Source organism: Polyodon spathula, chromosome 4 (genome assembly GCF_017654505.1).
Source record: "Polyodon spathula isolate WHYD16114869_AA chromosome 4, ASM1765450v1, whole genome shotgun sequence".
Taxonomy (NCBI): domain Eukaryota; kingdom Metazoa; phylum Chordata; class Actinopteri; order Acipenseriformes; family Polyodontidae; genus Polyodon; species Polyodon spathula.
The window spans coordinates 73,521,445-73,535,701 of NC_054537.1; the positions used below are offsets into that span (position 1 = coordinate 73,521,445).

Sequence of the window (14,257 nt, forward strand, 5' to 3'; positions counted from 1 at the left end):
AAACCAATGCATCAGTGACACCTGGAATAAATACCATTTATTCTACTGTTGTCATATTTTTTTTAATAGGTCATTTGATGTGGTAACTTTTTTTCTTTCTTTTTTTTTTTTAAACTCTTAAATTCTGTTACTGAAATATGGTACGAATTGTCCTTTTTTCCCCCCAGTGCATTCAAAATGAAAGAACATTCTTTTATATTTTTAAAGAATAGTCGTTCATGAAAAACCTCAGTTCTTTTTATTATGAGTGGTAACAAAACAATATGACATGAAGCACAATGCATGTGGCAACTGTGATGATAATGATTAAAATCAAAACTAAATTTCTAGGTTTCAGTTGTTTCCAACAACAAAAATCTGGTCGGGTTTGCTTGACACACAGAAGAAAAAAACAAAACAATTCTGACAATAAGACATTTCCTACTTGCAATAAATAAGAGTCAAATATCATTTTACAAAAAAAAAAGGTTGCAGCAGTTTGATATGCAAATATACTTTTAATTGTTCTCTGCTGCTATTAAAAATATACAGTTTAGCATCTTGAATCTGCATCTGAATGTTGTTTCTCAGCTAAGGCTGCTTAGTTTGTCCTGCTGTCAGCCCAGTCACCAAAAAGTGGAACCTTACTAATAAAAACCCAGTCTAGAAGTTAACACTGAGCTCTTCAAGGACTCTGTCTGCAACTGAGTGTTCTTTCCTGGGCTAAGCATTTATTTGGTATCTTGAAATTGAATTGTCTCTGCCAGTCAGAATGTTACGTTCACAGGCACTTCAAGATACTGGTTGCAGTTTTGTTTTCCAGGAAGGGCAACTCTAAAATAAAAAACTTATTCAATGTATGTGTGTTGCTGTTTTGTTAGCTAAAAATAAATACATTACAAAGATATTCAATTTTTACTTTGTGTAACAAGTGTTGTGGTTCTCTCCATTTTACCACACAAAACAACCATAAATCTAGCGGTTGGGATATCTACACAGTTCTGAACAGCCAGCCTTCACGGCTATACTCTGTACAATATACTTCAAAGTCAGAAAAGGGTTAATGACACTCAGCAATAACACATTTCTGTATTAATATAGATGTTTTACCTGAGGTTTCCTGTTTTAGAGAAAGGATCAATGCATTCATCTCTCGACAGAATTCGATGTGAAAACAGCTTCTTTTCTGGGTCTAAAAATCCTAACAAAAAAGTAGAAAAAATGTTTTATGAATTACACATTTTGACAGAGCATAAGCTCAGGACAATGATACATGGGCCCAAACCAGCTTTGTAGTTTATTCCATGCTAGGATGTGTAGGAAACATAAGCAGAAAAACATAAGCAACCCTAAACCTCCAACAAAATTATTGTAAACTGGATTGTGTTCATACAGTAACATAACTGAGAACATGCATACAGTTTATTTTCCACATAATTTAAACACTTTTTTGATTACAACAAAAGCTAACATTAAGCATACGGGAATATTCAGAGAATGCATATTACTTTTTTGGACTAAATAAAAAATAAAAATAAAAAAAAACACAAACTTTACTGACAAGAGCAATAATATGAAACATGAACAGTAACAAAAAAAAAAAAAGTGTGTAAAGTTAGTTGTCTGAAAATAAAAAGTAATCTAAAAACAACTTTCACAAAAGCTGGGGCTGTTATGCACAGCCCATGAACCAGTGCTTGACAGAGTTCTCTATACAACTTCTCACTTCAACTTTTACACATGACTAGCAACTAAATTAAATCAGAGATAGATCCCTGGATTGTGAGCAGTAATATAAGTTAGGCAGAAAAAACTGTACACCTTGGTTAGCCCTCCTTTAAATGTATATGAATAATTATAATAAGTGATGCATATATTTTTTTACATTCTCATTTGTTCTGTTTTCTTACTACTAGGAGATGTACATGATGTTATTCCAGTGAGAGTAAAAAGCTTGAACTACTTGGAACCGTTTTGAATTGCCAGTCTGCGCTCACTAGTTGCCACCTCTCTCTTAATCCCTATTCCTCAGTGACAAGGAAGCCTGTCTCCACGGCTACCAGTGCTGTTTTTTTAGTAGGTGGAAACTTGAACTTAAAACTCTGACCCCCAAGTGACATTTTTTTCTGTTCTTCAAAAGTACAGGCTCTGTCTAAAAATAGGTGGTCTATGTAATTCAGGGGAATGCCACAGCAATGTAAAATCATCCAATACAATCCAGCTATGGCTTATCTGACCAGTGTACAGACTGATCAAGCAACCCATTAGACCTACTGCAAACATAAGATTCCCATAAACCAACATATGCTATAATGATCTTAAAATTCTAAATAATGAACTGGCTAACAGTAATAGAATAATATTCACTTGTCACTTACTTTGTAAAACAATTCACCTGTTTGAAAAAAGAACAACTTACTTATCAAGTGGTATTTTGCGTACTGTGGAAGGGTCACACACACCAAATGCTGTTACTGTCCTCAAAGCTAAGCTATCGCACAAGTAATACCTTGTACAGATATGTGCTGCCACCAAGTGGCTGCTTTTGGAAATCTTCTAATTAACCCCCCACCTCCAAGCCTGTTTCTCATAGCAAATGTAAATGTTAAAGATCTAAATTGTTACTCAATTGAAAAAAAACACACGATTTATTCCAATCAACCAAGGAGGACCAATTGATGTTTGACTGTACACAAAGAAGAGGAGGTAACTAAAACTATAGCTCAGATACCTGCCTCAATTAACTCATTTTGTTAAATGGTGTATAGTACTAATAATAAAAGCTACACTACTTAAAAACGAAATTGCCCAAAACATAAAAAGCTATGAGATAAGGTGAAAGTAATGTGCATTAGCCTGTATAAGTTATGTATATTTTTGATTTATCAAATACTACTATCAAAAATGCAACAACCTACAACATGTGTTTCCTTCAAACCAGTGTTTTGTTTTTTCTTTTCAGGTTTTCAATCCATGTTCAACAGCAATGATTTCCAGGCTGTACAAGCCTACCAATGTCCTATCTTGCATGTTGTCTGTGAGGTTATTTGAGACACAACCTTACAACAGGACAACCTCACGGGCCAAGCTGAAACAAAAAGTATACAGTACCAGGACTACAAATCAGTGACGAACTGCACTGTGGACACAGCAGTGTAACTAGTGTCCTCATACATACAGTTGTAGTCAAACGTTTAATACCCCAACGGAAATTTGTTATTTTTAGAAATTTCCCGAAAAAAAGAATTTTAGGAAAAATCTTTTGTAGCAAAAGTTTTGCTTTTGTGGATGAGGGGAAAAAAATTACAAGAAACAATTTTTGATTTGAAATGATTTATTTCAGCTATATTTTTGCAAAACTCCAAAAATGCCAATTCAAAAGTATTCATACCCTTTGATGTTATGATAGTACTATCTAGAAGATGCTAGAAATGTCAATATGATAATGTAGAATCTAATTCTAGAAAAGTCTAGAAAATGCTGGATTGTAGGTGAACATAAAATAGTACAAAAGGGTAAGACTGTTATCACTACCAATAAGTCAATACGGGGAAATGTAAAGAGCTATCTGAAGACCTTAGGCAGAAAAGTATTTATTGTCATAAAGCTGGAGAAGGATACAAGAAGGGATTTCCAAGCATTTGACAAATTTAAACTATTGTTTCTATTATTAAGAAGTACAACACTCCCTTGGTCTGGAAGAAAAAGGTACTTTCACCAAAAACAATTAGAAGAATTGTGAGGAAGGTTATAACAATCCCAGACTGACTGTCAAAGATAGTCAAATTTCAACCATAGGTCGAGCATTGCATGGTGAAGGTCTCAATTGTCGCAGGCAAAGGAAAAAGACACTCTAAGCGATTTGTCCTTGAAGTTTTCCTAAAAGTTTTCAAAACAGCATTTGAATGATGGATACGAGTTCTGGTCAAAGGTTTTGTGGAGTGATGAAACAAAAATCGAGCTATTTGGTCACACTTGTAGTGGACAGTGCAGCCAAATCAGGTTATTGCTGGATGCAATATACACTGTTTAAACTTGCTTGAGAAAGTTTCAAGTTAATGTTTTTTCAAGTTAATGTTAATGTTAGTCTCGTATCTTGTAAAGTGATTTTGTAATGGTGGTCCATTATGAAAGGCACTATATAAAAATAAAGATTATTATTATTATTATTACTAATATCATTATTTCTCATCCCCCCCATCCCTTGGTCAAAGTAGAGAAATGCAGCTTTGTGAAGCAGAGTAAAAATTATTTTGCATAATCACGAACTGAGATCTCTGCAAACATTCAATTCTGCACATTTGACATGAAGCATTTCTCTTTTTTCCCCCTCAAACGTGGTGAGCATCAATCAATTTGACAAGACAAAGGAAATTCGAGTGAACTGTCAATCACAAGTGGTGGGCAAGGCCAGAGGAAAGCTGACCAGTGTTTAAGCACGTTGCATGACATTAAACACCACCCATGAATTCAACGATCCAATCAAAAACGGGTTGAGGTTTAATTAAAGACTGGAACAAGGTCTGAAGTAGAAAGCTGACTGTAAAAGTTATGTGCTGAATGTGAAATCTGTTCTGAAATCTGGGAATAGACCCCAAACACGAAAATGGCTAACATCATGTCCTGAGAAGGCTAAAACCAGCTCTGAAGAGGGTCCTGCTCTCTGCTCTGCACGATAAACTCTAACCAGGAAACGGGACGACAGCAAGGACCCACGATGGGCCCTGTAGCAAACTGCATGGAACCAACTCACAGAAAGGAACTCAAGAGAAACCAACAGCCGTTCCGATTCTGAGACCTGCATCCCGTACCATAATTAAAACCACGGCTGTTTAAATGAACTTAAATAACTTTTTAAGTGCATTAGCGCAGAGATAATCCAGATGACTTGTAATCAGAAGGGTACCTAATTAAGAGGACTTGGGCTGAAATATTCTAAACACCCAAAACATGTTTGCGGTGGAATAACCCAGACACATTCTTTAAACTGTGAGTACGTCTGATCAGTGGAACCCATTCCAGCTGGAAACTTTCCGACAAGCCAAAGATAATGTTGCAGGACTGTTGGAGATCAGGATCTACCTCCCTTTGAAAATATCTATTGCTTATTGCGAGCTGACGCAATACAATGCATAATTCAAGCAAAGTACTGTCTTCTTTTGATGGAACTGCAAACAGAGTTATGGGAGAAGCTGCAGTGTTCATCACCAAAGAAGATTGTCTGTCTTTGTTGAAAAGATAAGGATTCATCATATCAAATATTAAACATTTTATGACTCGAGAAATTAACTGTAGCTAATGCTATCAAGTTAGTGGATAAATTGTTCCAGCAATAGAATATAAGTTTCTGTTGTAGAGTGTGCAAGGAATGTATTGTTTGTTAAAATGTGTAAATCAAAAGGAGTTACCTAATAAATGCAGAGAATTTGTTCATTGACCCATTTCTGAGTTAATTTGAATATAGAATCAATTGAGGTTGATAACCTATTATCAATTTGGTAGCTCACGGCTAAACTAAATTGACATGGTAAAACTAATAATTTAATAAATTAGTTATTGGAATGTTGGATTCTGTTCTGAATGGGAAGTTGAATTAATTCTGGTGCATTTGAGAAACGAGTACTGAAAATACTAATGAAACGTAGACACTGTGTGTTCAGCCATAATTAATATTAGTACATTAACCACGTATGCTAATAATGTGGTCGTTGTAATCGTTTGACTAAGAAATCAATTATCTGTATCCTATTCACACATATCTAACCAATCACCTTTTCTTTCTGTAATATTAGATCAGTTGAGCACCCTTTTTCACCCTTAAAATCTTGTTTTATATTTCGGACACGTTGTGTGACTAAATTATTGTCAAGAGAATTCTGGTTCTACATTATACGGAACCCATAAGGTATAGGCGTGTGTGTATAATACTACATGTTGGCGTTCCTGCATGGGCAACTAGAGACTTATTTATTTTTAAATAAATGGTAGACTTAATTCAATACACACTGTCGGTCGTTACGTTTTGAGAAAGTCTGGTGACGTGTACAAAGAAAAGAACACCATACCTACTGTCAAGCATGGAGGTTGTAATATCCTTCTACGGGGCTGTTTCTCCTCTAATGGCACAGGAAATGTAGTGGATATTGGCCAATCATCTGAAACCCTCTGCTACAAAACTTAGTTTGAAGTGCAACTCGTTCCAACACAACAACGATCTAAAGCACACATCAAAATCTACTTCAGAACTGTTAAAGAAGAACAAAGTCAAGGTTCTGGAATGGCCTAGTCAAAGTCCCGATCTAAATACGATTGAGAATCTTTGGTATGAGTTGAAGAAGGCTGTGCACAAGAGAAGTTCTTGGAATTTGAATGAACTGGAACAATTTTGCGTTGAAGAACGGTCAAAAATCACTAAAGAATCATGCTAAAAGCTCATTGACAAATATCCTAATCGTTTAAAAGATATTATTATTGCTAAATGTGCCTCAACTAGCTATTAATTTATTTTTCTCGTCAGGGTAGGAGTACTTTTGAATGAGCATTTTTTGAGTTTTGCAAAGAAATTGCTGAAAATTGTAGACATTTTTTTTCCCCTCATCCACAAAAGCAACACTTTTGCTACAAAAGATTTTTTCCTATAATTATTTGTTTGAGAAATTATAAATTCCATTGGGGTTTGTAAACTTTTGACTACTTTCCAATCCATAAAGATAAATTGAATAAAGCAGTGACACATTTAAAAGCCACAAGTCAAGATAAAATGAAATAGCTTGCATATCTTACAACACTTGCAGCATTTTTGCATACCTGCTATGGTGTGTGCATACAACCTGCTACCAAAGGTAAAAACGTGCAACTCGTACAGTTTGGCGATCTTCTCAAGGAAATCTTTGCAGTGGGGACGTAGCCTGGTGTGGAGCATCGGCTCTCCCCGGCCAAGCTGAAAGTGGAAGATTCCCTGGAAAGGGGGAAAAAGAACAGCTTTCACATCAAGTACACAAAAATAAAAAGGTTAGGCAACAGTAAACACATCTGAAATATTTATAACCCATCTTGAGAACCCTTCGTGTGATTTACTACTACAATATGTATGTGTAGAAATATGTATGCTAAACTAGAGTCTAGAAGTGTTATATTGGAAGGCTGCTTGTAATGTTTTATGATGTGATGAACATTCCAAATAAAATGTGCATTAAACATTTATTCTTAAAATTAACTGTGTTGCAACTGTTTGGTAAACAAAATAAAAAGCATCATGACAAACCAACCAATAATATTAATGTATTTTTTATAAATTACATCACGTGTTTAAGATTACACAGTTGGTGTATGTATTTCATTTGGCTAAAACACAGTAAGTATTCTTTATGTCCAGTTACCTTTCATTAATGGTGTTGTACAGTACTGAAAGTATATAGAGTTAATAATACATGATAGTTCTATACGGGTAAGGAAGTCTCAAGTTGTTTGTCTTTACTCACAAACTGACTATTTGATTTAGTCACATTTGTGTTTTCTGTTAAGTAACCATTTACTTGTGACTATAGATTTAATGAAGTAATATATTACATACTTATTTTTGGTTTATGTACCTTATGTACTTCATATTCATGATGTGATTTAACAAGAAACAAAATACAAGAAGACCAGAAGTTTCATGTTAACAGTCAGGTGTTCTTATTCCAAACATAAAACAAAATGACATTTAAGAACACATTTAACAAATGGCACAAAATCGATACTGAGAGCAGGTAGCAGCTGGTAAAGGCTTTAGTTCCCCTACCAAAACAGTGTGTTGGAGAAATTTGAAGTTATTATGGAATATACTTGTTAAAATGACATTTGTTATTTTTACTATGAGATTTGAGATGCTATGTTAATTAAGTTGTCGTTCCCCAATCTACCTTCCCTGTAAAACATTCTTGACTGATCTACTTCAAAAGGACTAAACATTGATAACAGGGTCGTAAAGATTTAAATTGGGGAATGGTTTAGATTATCTACTGTGCTGATCTTTACAGTCTTCTATAAACAATCAAAGACGATTCTTATTTAATTTGGAATGTGAATGAAAATCAATATACAATTGTCTTCCTATAAACAGTTAAGAAGGGCGACACCTGGTGGATATGAGGTGCCATGACACTCCCATAAAATGACAAACTATGTTCAAATGTAGTTTGACAAATCAGTATCAATTTAACAGATTACCTTGGTTTTAGAATAATTTTAATAATTAATCTTGCAGGCGCAAGTTTAAGAGTTGTTGAAGTATGATTTCCCAATAACAAGTTTAATGTTTATTGTATTTTAATGAAGATTAAAGTGAAAATAATTCTTATAGTACGTTATTCTTATAGTATAACGTATTTAACGTGCTTGTAACGGTAATTTAGTAAGGAGAATTAAACCAATTTGAATCCTATGATCAATATAACAAGTTACATCAAAATTAAGTTTTATTCTATAAAAGGTTACTGTTTTTTATTTTCTCTGTCCATGGAAGCAAGATGCTGTTTGTGTTGATGACACACATTGCTTGTGTAAAAGGAAGTGTAATTCAAACTCTGTAAGCCAATGAGCAATAAAACAAAATATAACTAGCTAACTGGAGTAAATGAATTAATGAAAATGTGTATATGAACACTGTTTAGTTTTCCTTTACCTCTAGCCATCGTTTGGTATAATGTGTTATTTATGCTATGCAAAATAGATAAGACGCTAAATGCGCACCACTTATTCTGGATGCTGTGGTTTATTCTAGGAACATGTCATCCAGCACATTGACTGTGTTCCTAGCGCATTCCGTTTCTGAATTACAGGCACTACTGATTTGCTGCGCGTCACAGCACTGGAGCACTGAATGAGGGGGTGGTAGAAAGTGTGCATACGGGCATGCCTGACATCAATGGAAACTGCAACTCTTTGTTACGAAGACGACCAACTGTAACTTTGTTTTTCAACAACGAACATATCTCCAGAATAACTATTGTTTCAAAGAAAGATTCAAGTAAAATACTATGTTTGTACAAGAAATATCTATGTGCAAACCAGAAGTAAAAATGTCTAATACAGAGCAACACCGCTAAGATTAAAGACAAACAAAGCTACTTTGATGAACAATTGAAACAAGATAATACTTTAACTAAACTGATGATATTGCGTGTATACGAACGTTGTAAGCATTTCAACATTGATTGAACTGAACTGAACTTGTTGAAACATACTGCAGCATTCATTCCGACCAACACAACAGACGCTGCTTAACACCATTACTGTATGTAATGTGCACAAATCCTGTGTGCATGTGTAAAAGCTAGCTTGCTTATAAAATTCTAAGTCAGCCAGGGTGTTGTTGACTCACCACGCACCTGCGACCCCTGTGGTCTGACCAGGCGCCTGTGGGCTTGCCTGTAAGCTGTCCAGAGCTGTGTTGTGCTCCGACGCTGTGACAGAGGTGGTTGCATGGTGGGCCTGCAGTGTTTAAAAGAAGCGGTCAGCTGATGGCACACGCTTCGGAGGACAGCGTGTGTTCATCTTCGCCACTCCTGAGTCAGCGCGGGAGTGGTAGCAGTGAGCTGAGCCTAAAAATAATTGGCTATTCCAAATTGGAAAGAAAATGATAAAAACAATTGGCGACTACTAAATTAAACAATAAATATTAAAATCACATAATGGAGGTGTCGACATAATGGAGATGTTTGTAGATTACCAACATAGTGGGGGGTTGCTTAGGACAGTGGTTTTCAAACTTTTTAGGCCCTGTAACCCTTTCCAAAAAATCTAGTCTACCGCATACCCCCATCTCAGATAAGCTCATAATATACCTATGAAAACGGAACAACATTGTATTTTCTAATTACTAGGCTTAAGTACTTACTGATGTTAACTGAATATATATATATATATATATATATATATATATATATATATATATATATATATATATATATATATATATATATATATATATATATATATAAAATCCACAATTCCATTTTTGTAATAATAATAATACTGTGCTTTTGCTTTTATTAGCCTAATAATTAGCGGCGTACATGCGCAGGCTAATGCAATTACTCGATAAAGGGGTTCTTCAACGAATTAGTTAAAAAACACATAAAGCATTACAAGATAACACAGTCGTGTACGCTCCAGCTCCAGCGCAGTGATTTCACTGTCTAAGTAGGGCGGCACAGCTGCCTGCTAAACTCAACAATACTGTTATTTAAAAACATAAACTTGGATAAAACGCACTGAACTGATTAAACTAAAACTACAAACACTGAACATTTGAACTCCAGAAAGCAAACGTACCCAGTAAATACTACACATTTTTAGCCTACAGACTGCAGAACCACCGCCCTGCTATATGTAATTTAGCCATGTCTGCGCTCAACGCTCACTCCCTGTCAGCAGCCAGTTGGGTGTTTATAGTTAACCTCGTCCAACAGAAAGGAAACGTACACCAGTACGGCTGTGGTTTTATTTGAAAGGAGCTTCAACATTGTTAATTTGATTGCTAAGTTGCAAAGTACAGCAATGTGGTAAGTAAGTAAGTAAATAAATAAATAAATAAAAACGTTGTCCGCCATTATAGGATTCTTCTCACGTACCCCCCCAAGGAGTGCTCAAGTACCAGGGGTACACATACCCAAGTTTGGCGTACCCTGGCTTAGGATATTGAGGTATTAACGTTACAAATGTTATCTTCATAAAAATGCACTACATGTGCATCAGTATTGCAGATAATGTTAGCTGCTGTCGCAAGAACACCATTCTGGTCTCTCAGGCACAAGTTTGCCCATGGACACAGCTTTGAGGATCACAGGTCTAGGCTACTTATTTTGGCTGGCAGAATACTGACACGCACACCCACTTGTTGGATTTAACTGAAAGTTGTTACTCAAGAAACATACCTATATAACTGAACAGAATTTAGCTTGCTGGGTTTGGATCAGAATTGAAGGGACTCTTAATCCCATTTTCACTGGATCGACTAGCATTCTAGGCACTGTCAACAGGGATGTATTAAGATTTCAAAGAGAAGGGAATTCTGAGGAGATAGGGGGTAAGCTATTTTGTTTAGGGCTGAGGGTCTGAAAAGGTCTTTGTGAAGCTCTACAAGGCCAAGGCAACCTAATTTGTGCTGTTCAATCTTTGGCTCAAGGTACTGTTTTTGTACTTAAACACAAAATGTGGGCAGTTAATTCAGCATAAAATAGTCAGTTTACAAACAGCATTTAAAACACCTCTTTTGGATTTTTGGGGTAAAAGATTTATTTTGAAACTAAAGAAATGGCTTATTATCAAAGTATGTTTTTGTTCCTCATGGCTCATTTACAGCACTATTAGACCAATGCATTGTTTTCAAGTCATGTTGACATGAACATGAAGATCCCTTAGCAGCAAGCAGCAAAATATACATTTTTCAGTATGGTATTTTTTTCACATTTTTGAAAAAAGCAACTTCAGTTATATCAATAAGGCAAAAGAGAAAGCATACTTTCTGTAGGTTATCTGTCAATCCGCATAATTGTACTTAAATATGAGTTAAATCTGCCTAATCTCCAGCAACCATTCAATGAACCATTCAGGTAAGAAGAGTTGGTGTTTTTTCAGCAACATCCCTGGTGTTAACCTCCCCCAAAGGCCCTGTTATCGGTTTACCTTGTTGGACATTTGCTTGCAGTGTTGCTCAGTAGTATGGATCAAAGTCTGGTCCAAATCTACCATCAGCACAAGTTTCCTGTTTCTGTATAGCCGGTGTTGGTCTTCTCGCCCCAACTGCTCAGCTTGCTGGAAAAAATAAATAAAAGCATTTTTAAAGAAAATTAGTTGCTTTGAAAATATCATCAGTTAAGGTTGGGACAATACTGAAAATCTGTGAAATGATAATTGCAGCATAATAAAATAAATAAATAAATAAACTAACTGCAATTATAGTGGTGTTTGCTCATTTAGATTTCGCTGGTTATACAAATATAAAATACAGCAGCCCATCGCTAAACCAAGGACAGGTTACTTGGGATAATACTTATTTTTTTAAAAATAAATAAATAAATGAATAAATGAATAAATAAATTCATATTTATACTGCTCAATTAACTTTAAATGTATTTCCCTTTACGCTAAAATACAATCTGTAATATGTTATTTTTACTAAAATAATACATCTATTTTAAATGTACATAGAACAGTTTACAGTGCATTCATAGAATCTCAGTACTGCAGTGATTAAGTGGTTAAAATAATCTAAACCACTGCATTGTTATTAAAATGTAAGATATATTAAATTAATAAAGCACAGTTGTCAGTTTAAGCTCAAGAATTAGCCTGCAGCCCAACAGCATGACTTTAACAGCATTAAAGTGTAATTTGAATACTGTACTGATACATAAATCATGTGTATTTCAGAATAGTCCCTTAAACGAACAAATCACCCAGGTTAAAAAACAAATTAATCACTCCTGCATAGAACTGTATTTTTTTAGTTTTTAATTCAGTTAGGTTTTTACCTTTATTTATTTTAATATCATCTCACTGCTGTAACCCACATAGCGGCCCAGGAGGATTCGAGATAAATGGGCTTCCCCTGCTCCTGCAGTCTGGCTAATCACCTGTTTTAACCTAAGCAGCAGAAATTGTCAAGGTACCACTGACACCGCAAAGGCCAATTTAATTCCATCTGTGCAGGTTTTTTTTTTATTATATTTTATTATCTTTTAACACTAGTACCGCCAAAGCCGAGTTTTGAATGGCTTTTGCAATTCAAATTTAAATATCTCTGTGTATGTGAATATCTCGTGCATGTCCGTTCTTAAGGGTTACTAAATATTTTAATTAAATACCCATACGGTGTTCCAGCGGTTGAAAAGTAAAAATTAATAAGTTATAAGCACTTGCTTCTGCACCGCCAGACCCGCAGTTTATGCGGCATATTGAAATCAATACAATATAGCCAACAATTTAGTCTGAGCTTTGCAACAAAATCAAAGTCACTGTGAAAGAATGTATTATATACTCCTGTCGAGCACTGAAACACTAATGAAAGTCACTCTACTCATATATTATTATTTATTATTAGCAGCTGTCACAAAATATACACATTGAATCACAATACAGTGTGATATAGCTACGCTACTTTTTTCTCGTCTGCCTGTCCTCTGAATAGAGTTACTACCAACAGCTCAAGCCGTGCGAGGCCCCCTGCACTCCACTGCACTCCTCAGGCAGAACGAATGTGCCACCCTGAGTGTATACAGGTATAAAAAATTTTTTTACAAGGCAACGAAGTACAGTGTGTATATACTGGATCACATGGCACGACTGTATTCTGTCAAAGGTGGTACTTGCAGGAGGCCTGTGGCTGTTTTTTATAATGTTTTGGACCTGGCAGCCATCAACGCTCTGGTTTTGTACAAGGAGTGCACAGGCAATACAATCACTCAGAGGGACTTCATTTTGCAGTGTAAATGTGGAGTTTCTGCTCTGAAAATGTTATGTATGAGGTTTATAAATCAAAAATATTAAATTGTATCCAATAGTTTGTTTTTCATTTTCATATCAAAGTCGTTTTAAAATGGAGCTGCACATTTTGCAGGTGCGGCGGTTGAATGTAGTCTGAAATCTCAGTGGTTCTAGTGTTAAGCGACGGAGAGAAAAAGAAAAAAAACACAATACAACCTCTCAGTTAGAACTGAAAGAGATTAAAACGAGAAAAAAATTGAGGCAGATGATCCAGTCAACAGACCATCTCAAAAACTAAAAGGTAGGGGTAACTCTTATTGACAACTAAATTGCATATCATGATTTAGTGAATTTGTAATATTAAAAAGCAGAAGTGCAAGTACTGTTGTTATACAATTTCTTGTTTGGACATTTGAATGTTTGCTTCTAGAAGAGTTGGTAACACTTATAACTTATGAACACTTTGTTGGATTGATCTGAAAATTGATGCAGTTTCAAACTGGAATAGTTTCCCACTGCTCGCTTACCTCAGAGCTGACCATAAGCTCCGGGATACTGTGGACCATGGACACGTTGGCAGTGGATATGGGGGTTTGCAATCTGCAAAATTGAAAAAGGTGAGCAAGTTATTAGAATATTTCTATTTAGGTTTGTCTTTTAATGTGATCTTGTTCTAAGGAAATTCAGTACTAAAAATAAAGTTAGCTATAAAACTGAATTAAACAGTTCAATGCGTTCTGTTTGTCAATGCATTGTGTTTTGTCCCCATCAAAAAACGCCACCACAACCAACTTTAAAAACTCTTTAA

General features: G+C 35.3%; 1 protein-coding gene across 2 annotated transcripts in view; it reads right to left on the reverse strand.

The window, feature by feature from the left end:
• The window catches only part of LOC121314839 (RNA polymerase II subunit A C-terminal domain phosphatase-like), a 150,051-nt gene that overhangs the window by 121,129 nt on the left and 14,665 nt on the right, over positions 1–14,257 (reverse strand). For both annotated transcript variants that reach the window (XM_041248550.1, XM_041248549.1), the window contains 4 exons: positions 13,977–14,049; positions 11,650–11,778; positions 6,787–6,937; positions 1,090–1,180 (listed from right to left, as the gene is read on the reverse strand). In XM_041248550.1, coding sequence (XP_041104484.1) covers positions 1,090–1,180; positions 6,787–6,937; positions 11,650–11,778; positions 13,977–14,049 — 444 coding nt within the window. The remainder of the gene's footprint in view (positions 1–1,089; positions 1,181–6,786; positions 6,938–11,649; positions 11,779–13,976; positions 14,050–14,257) is intronic.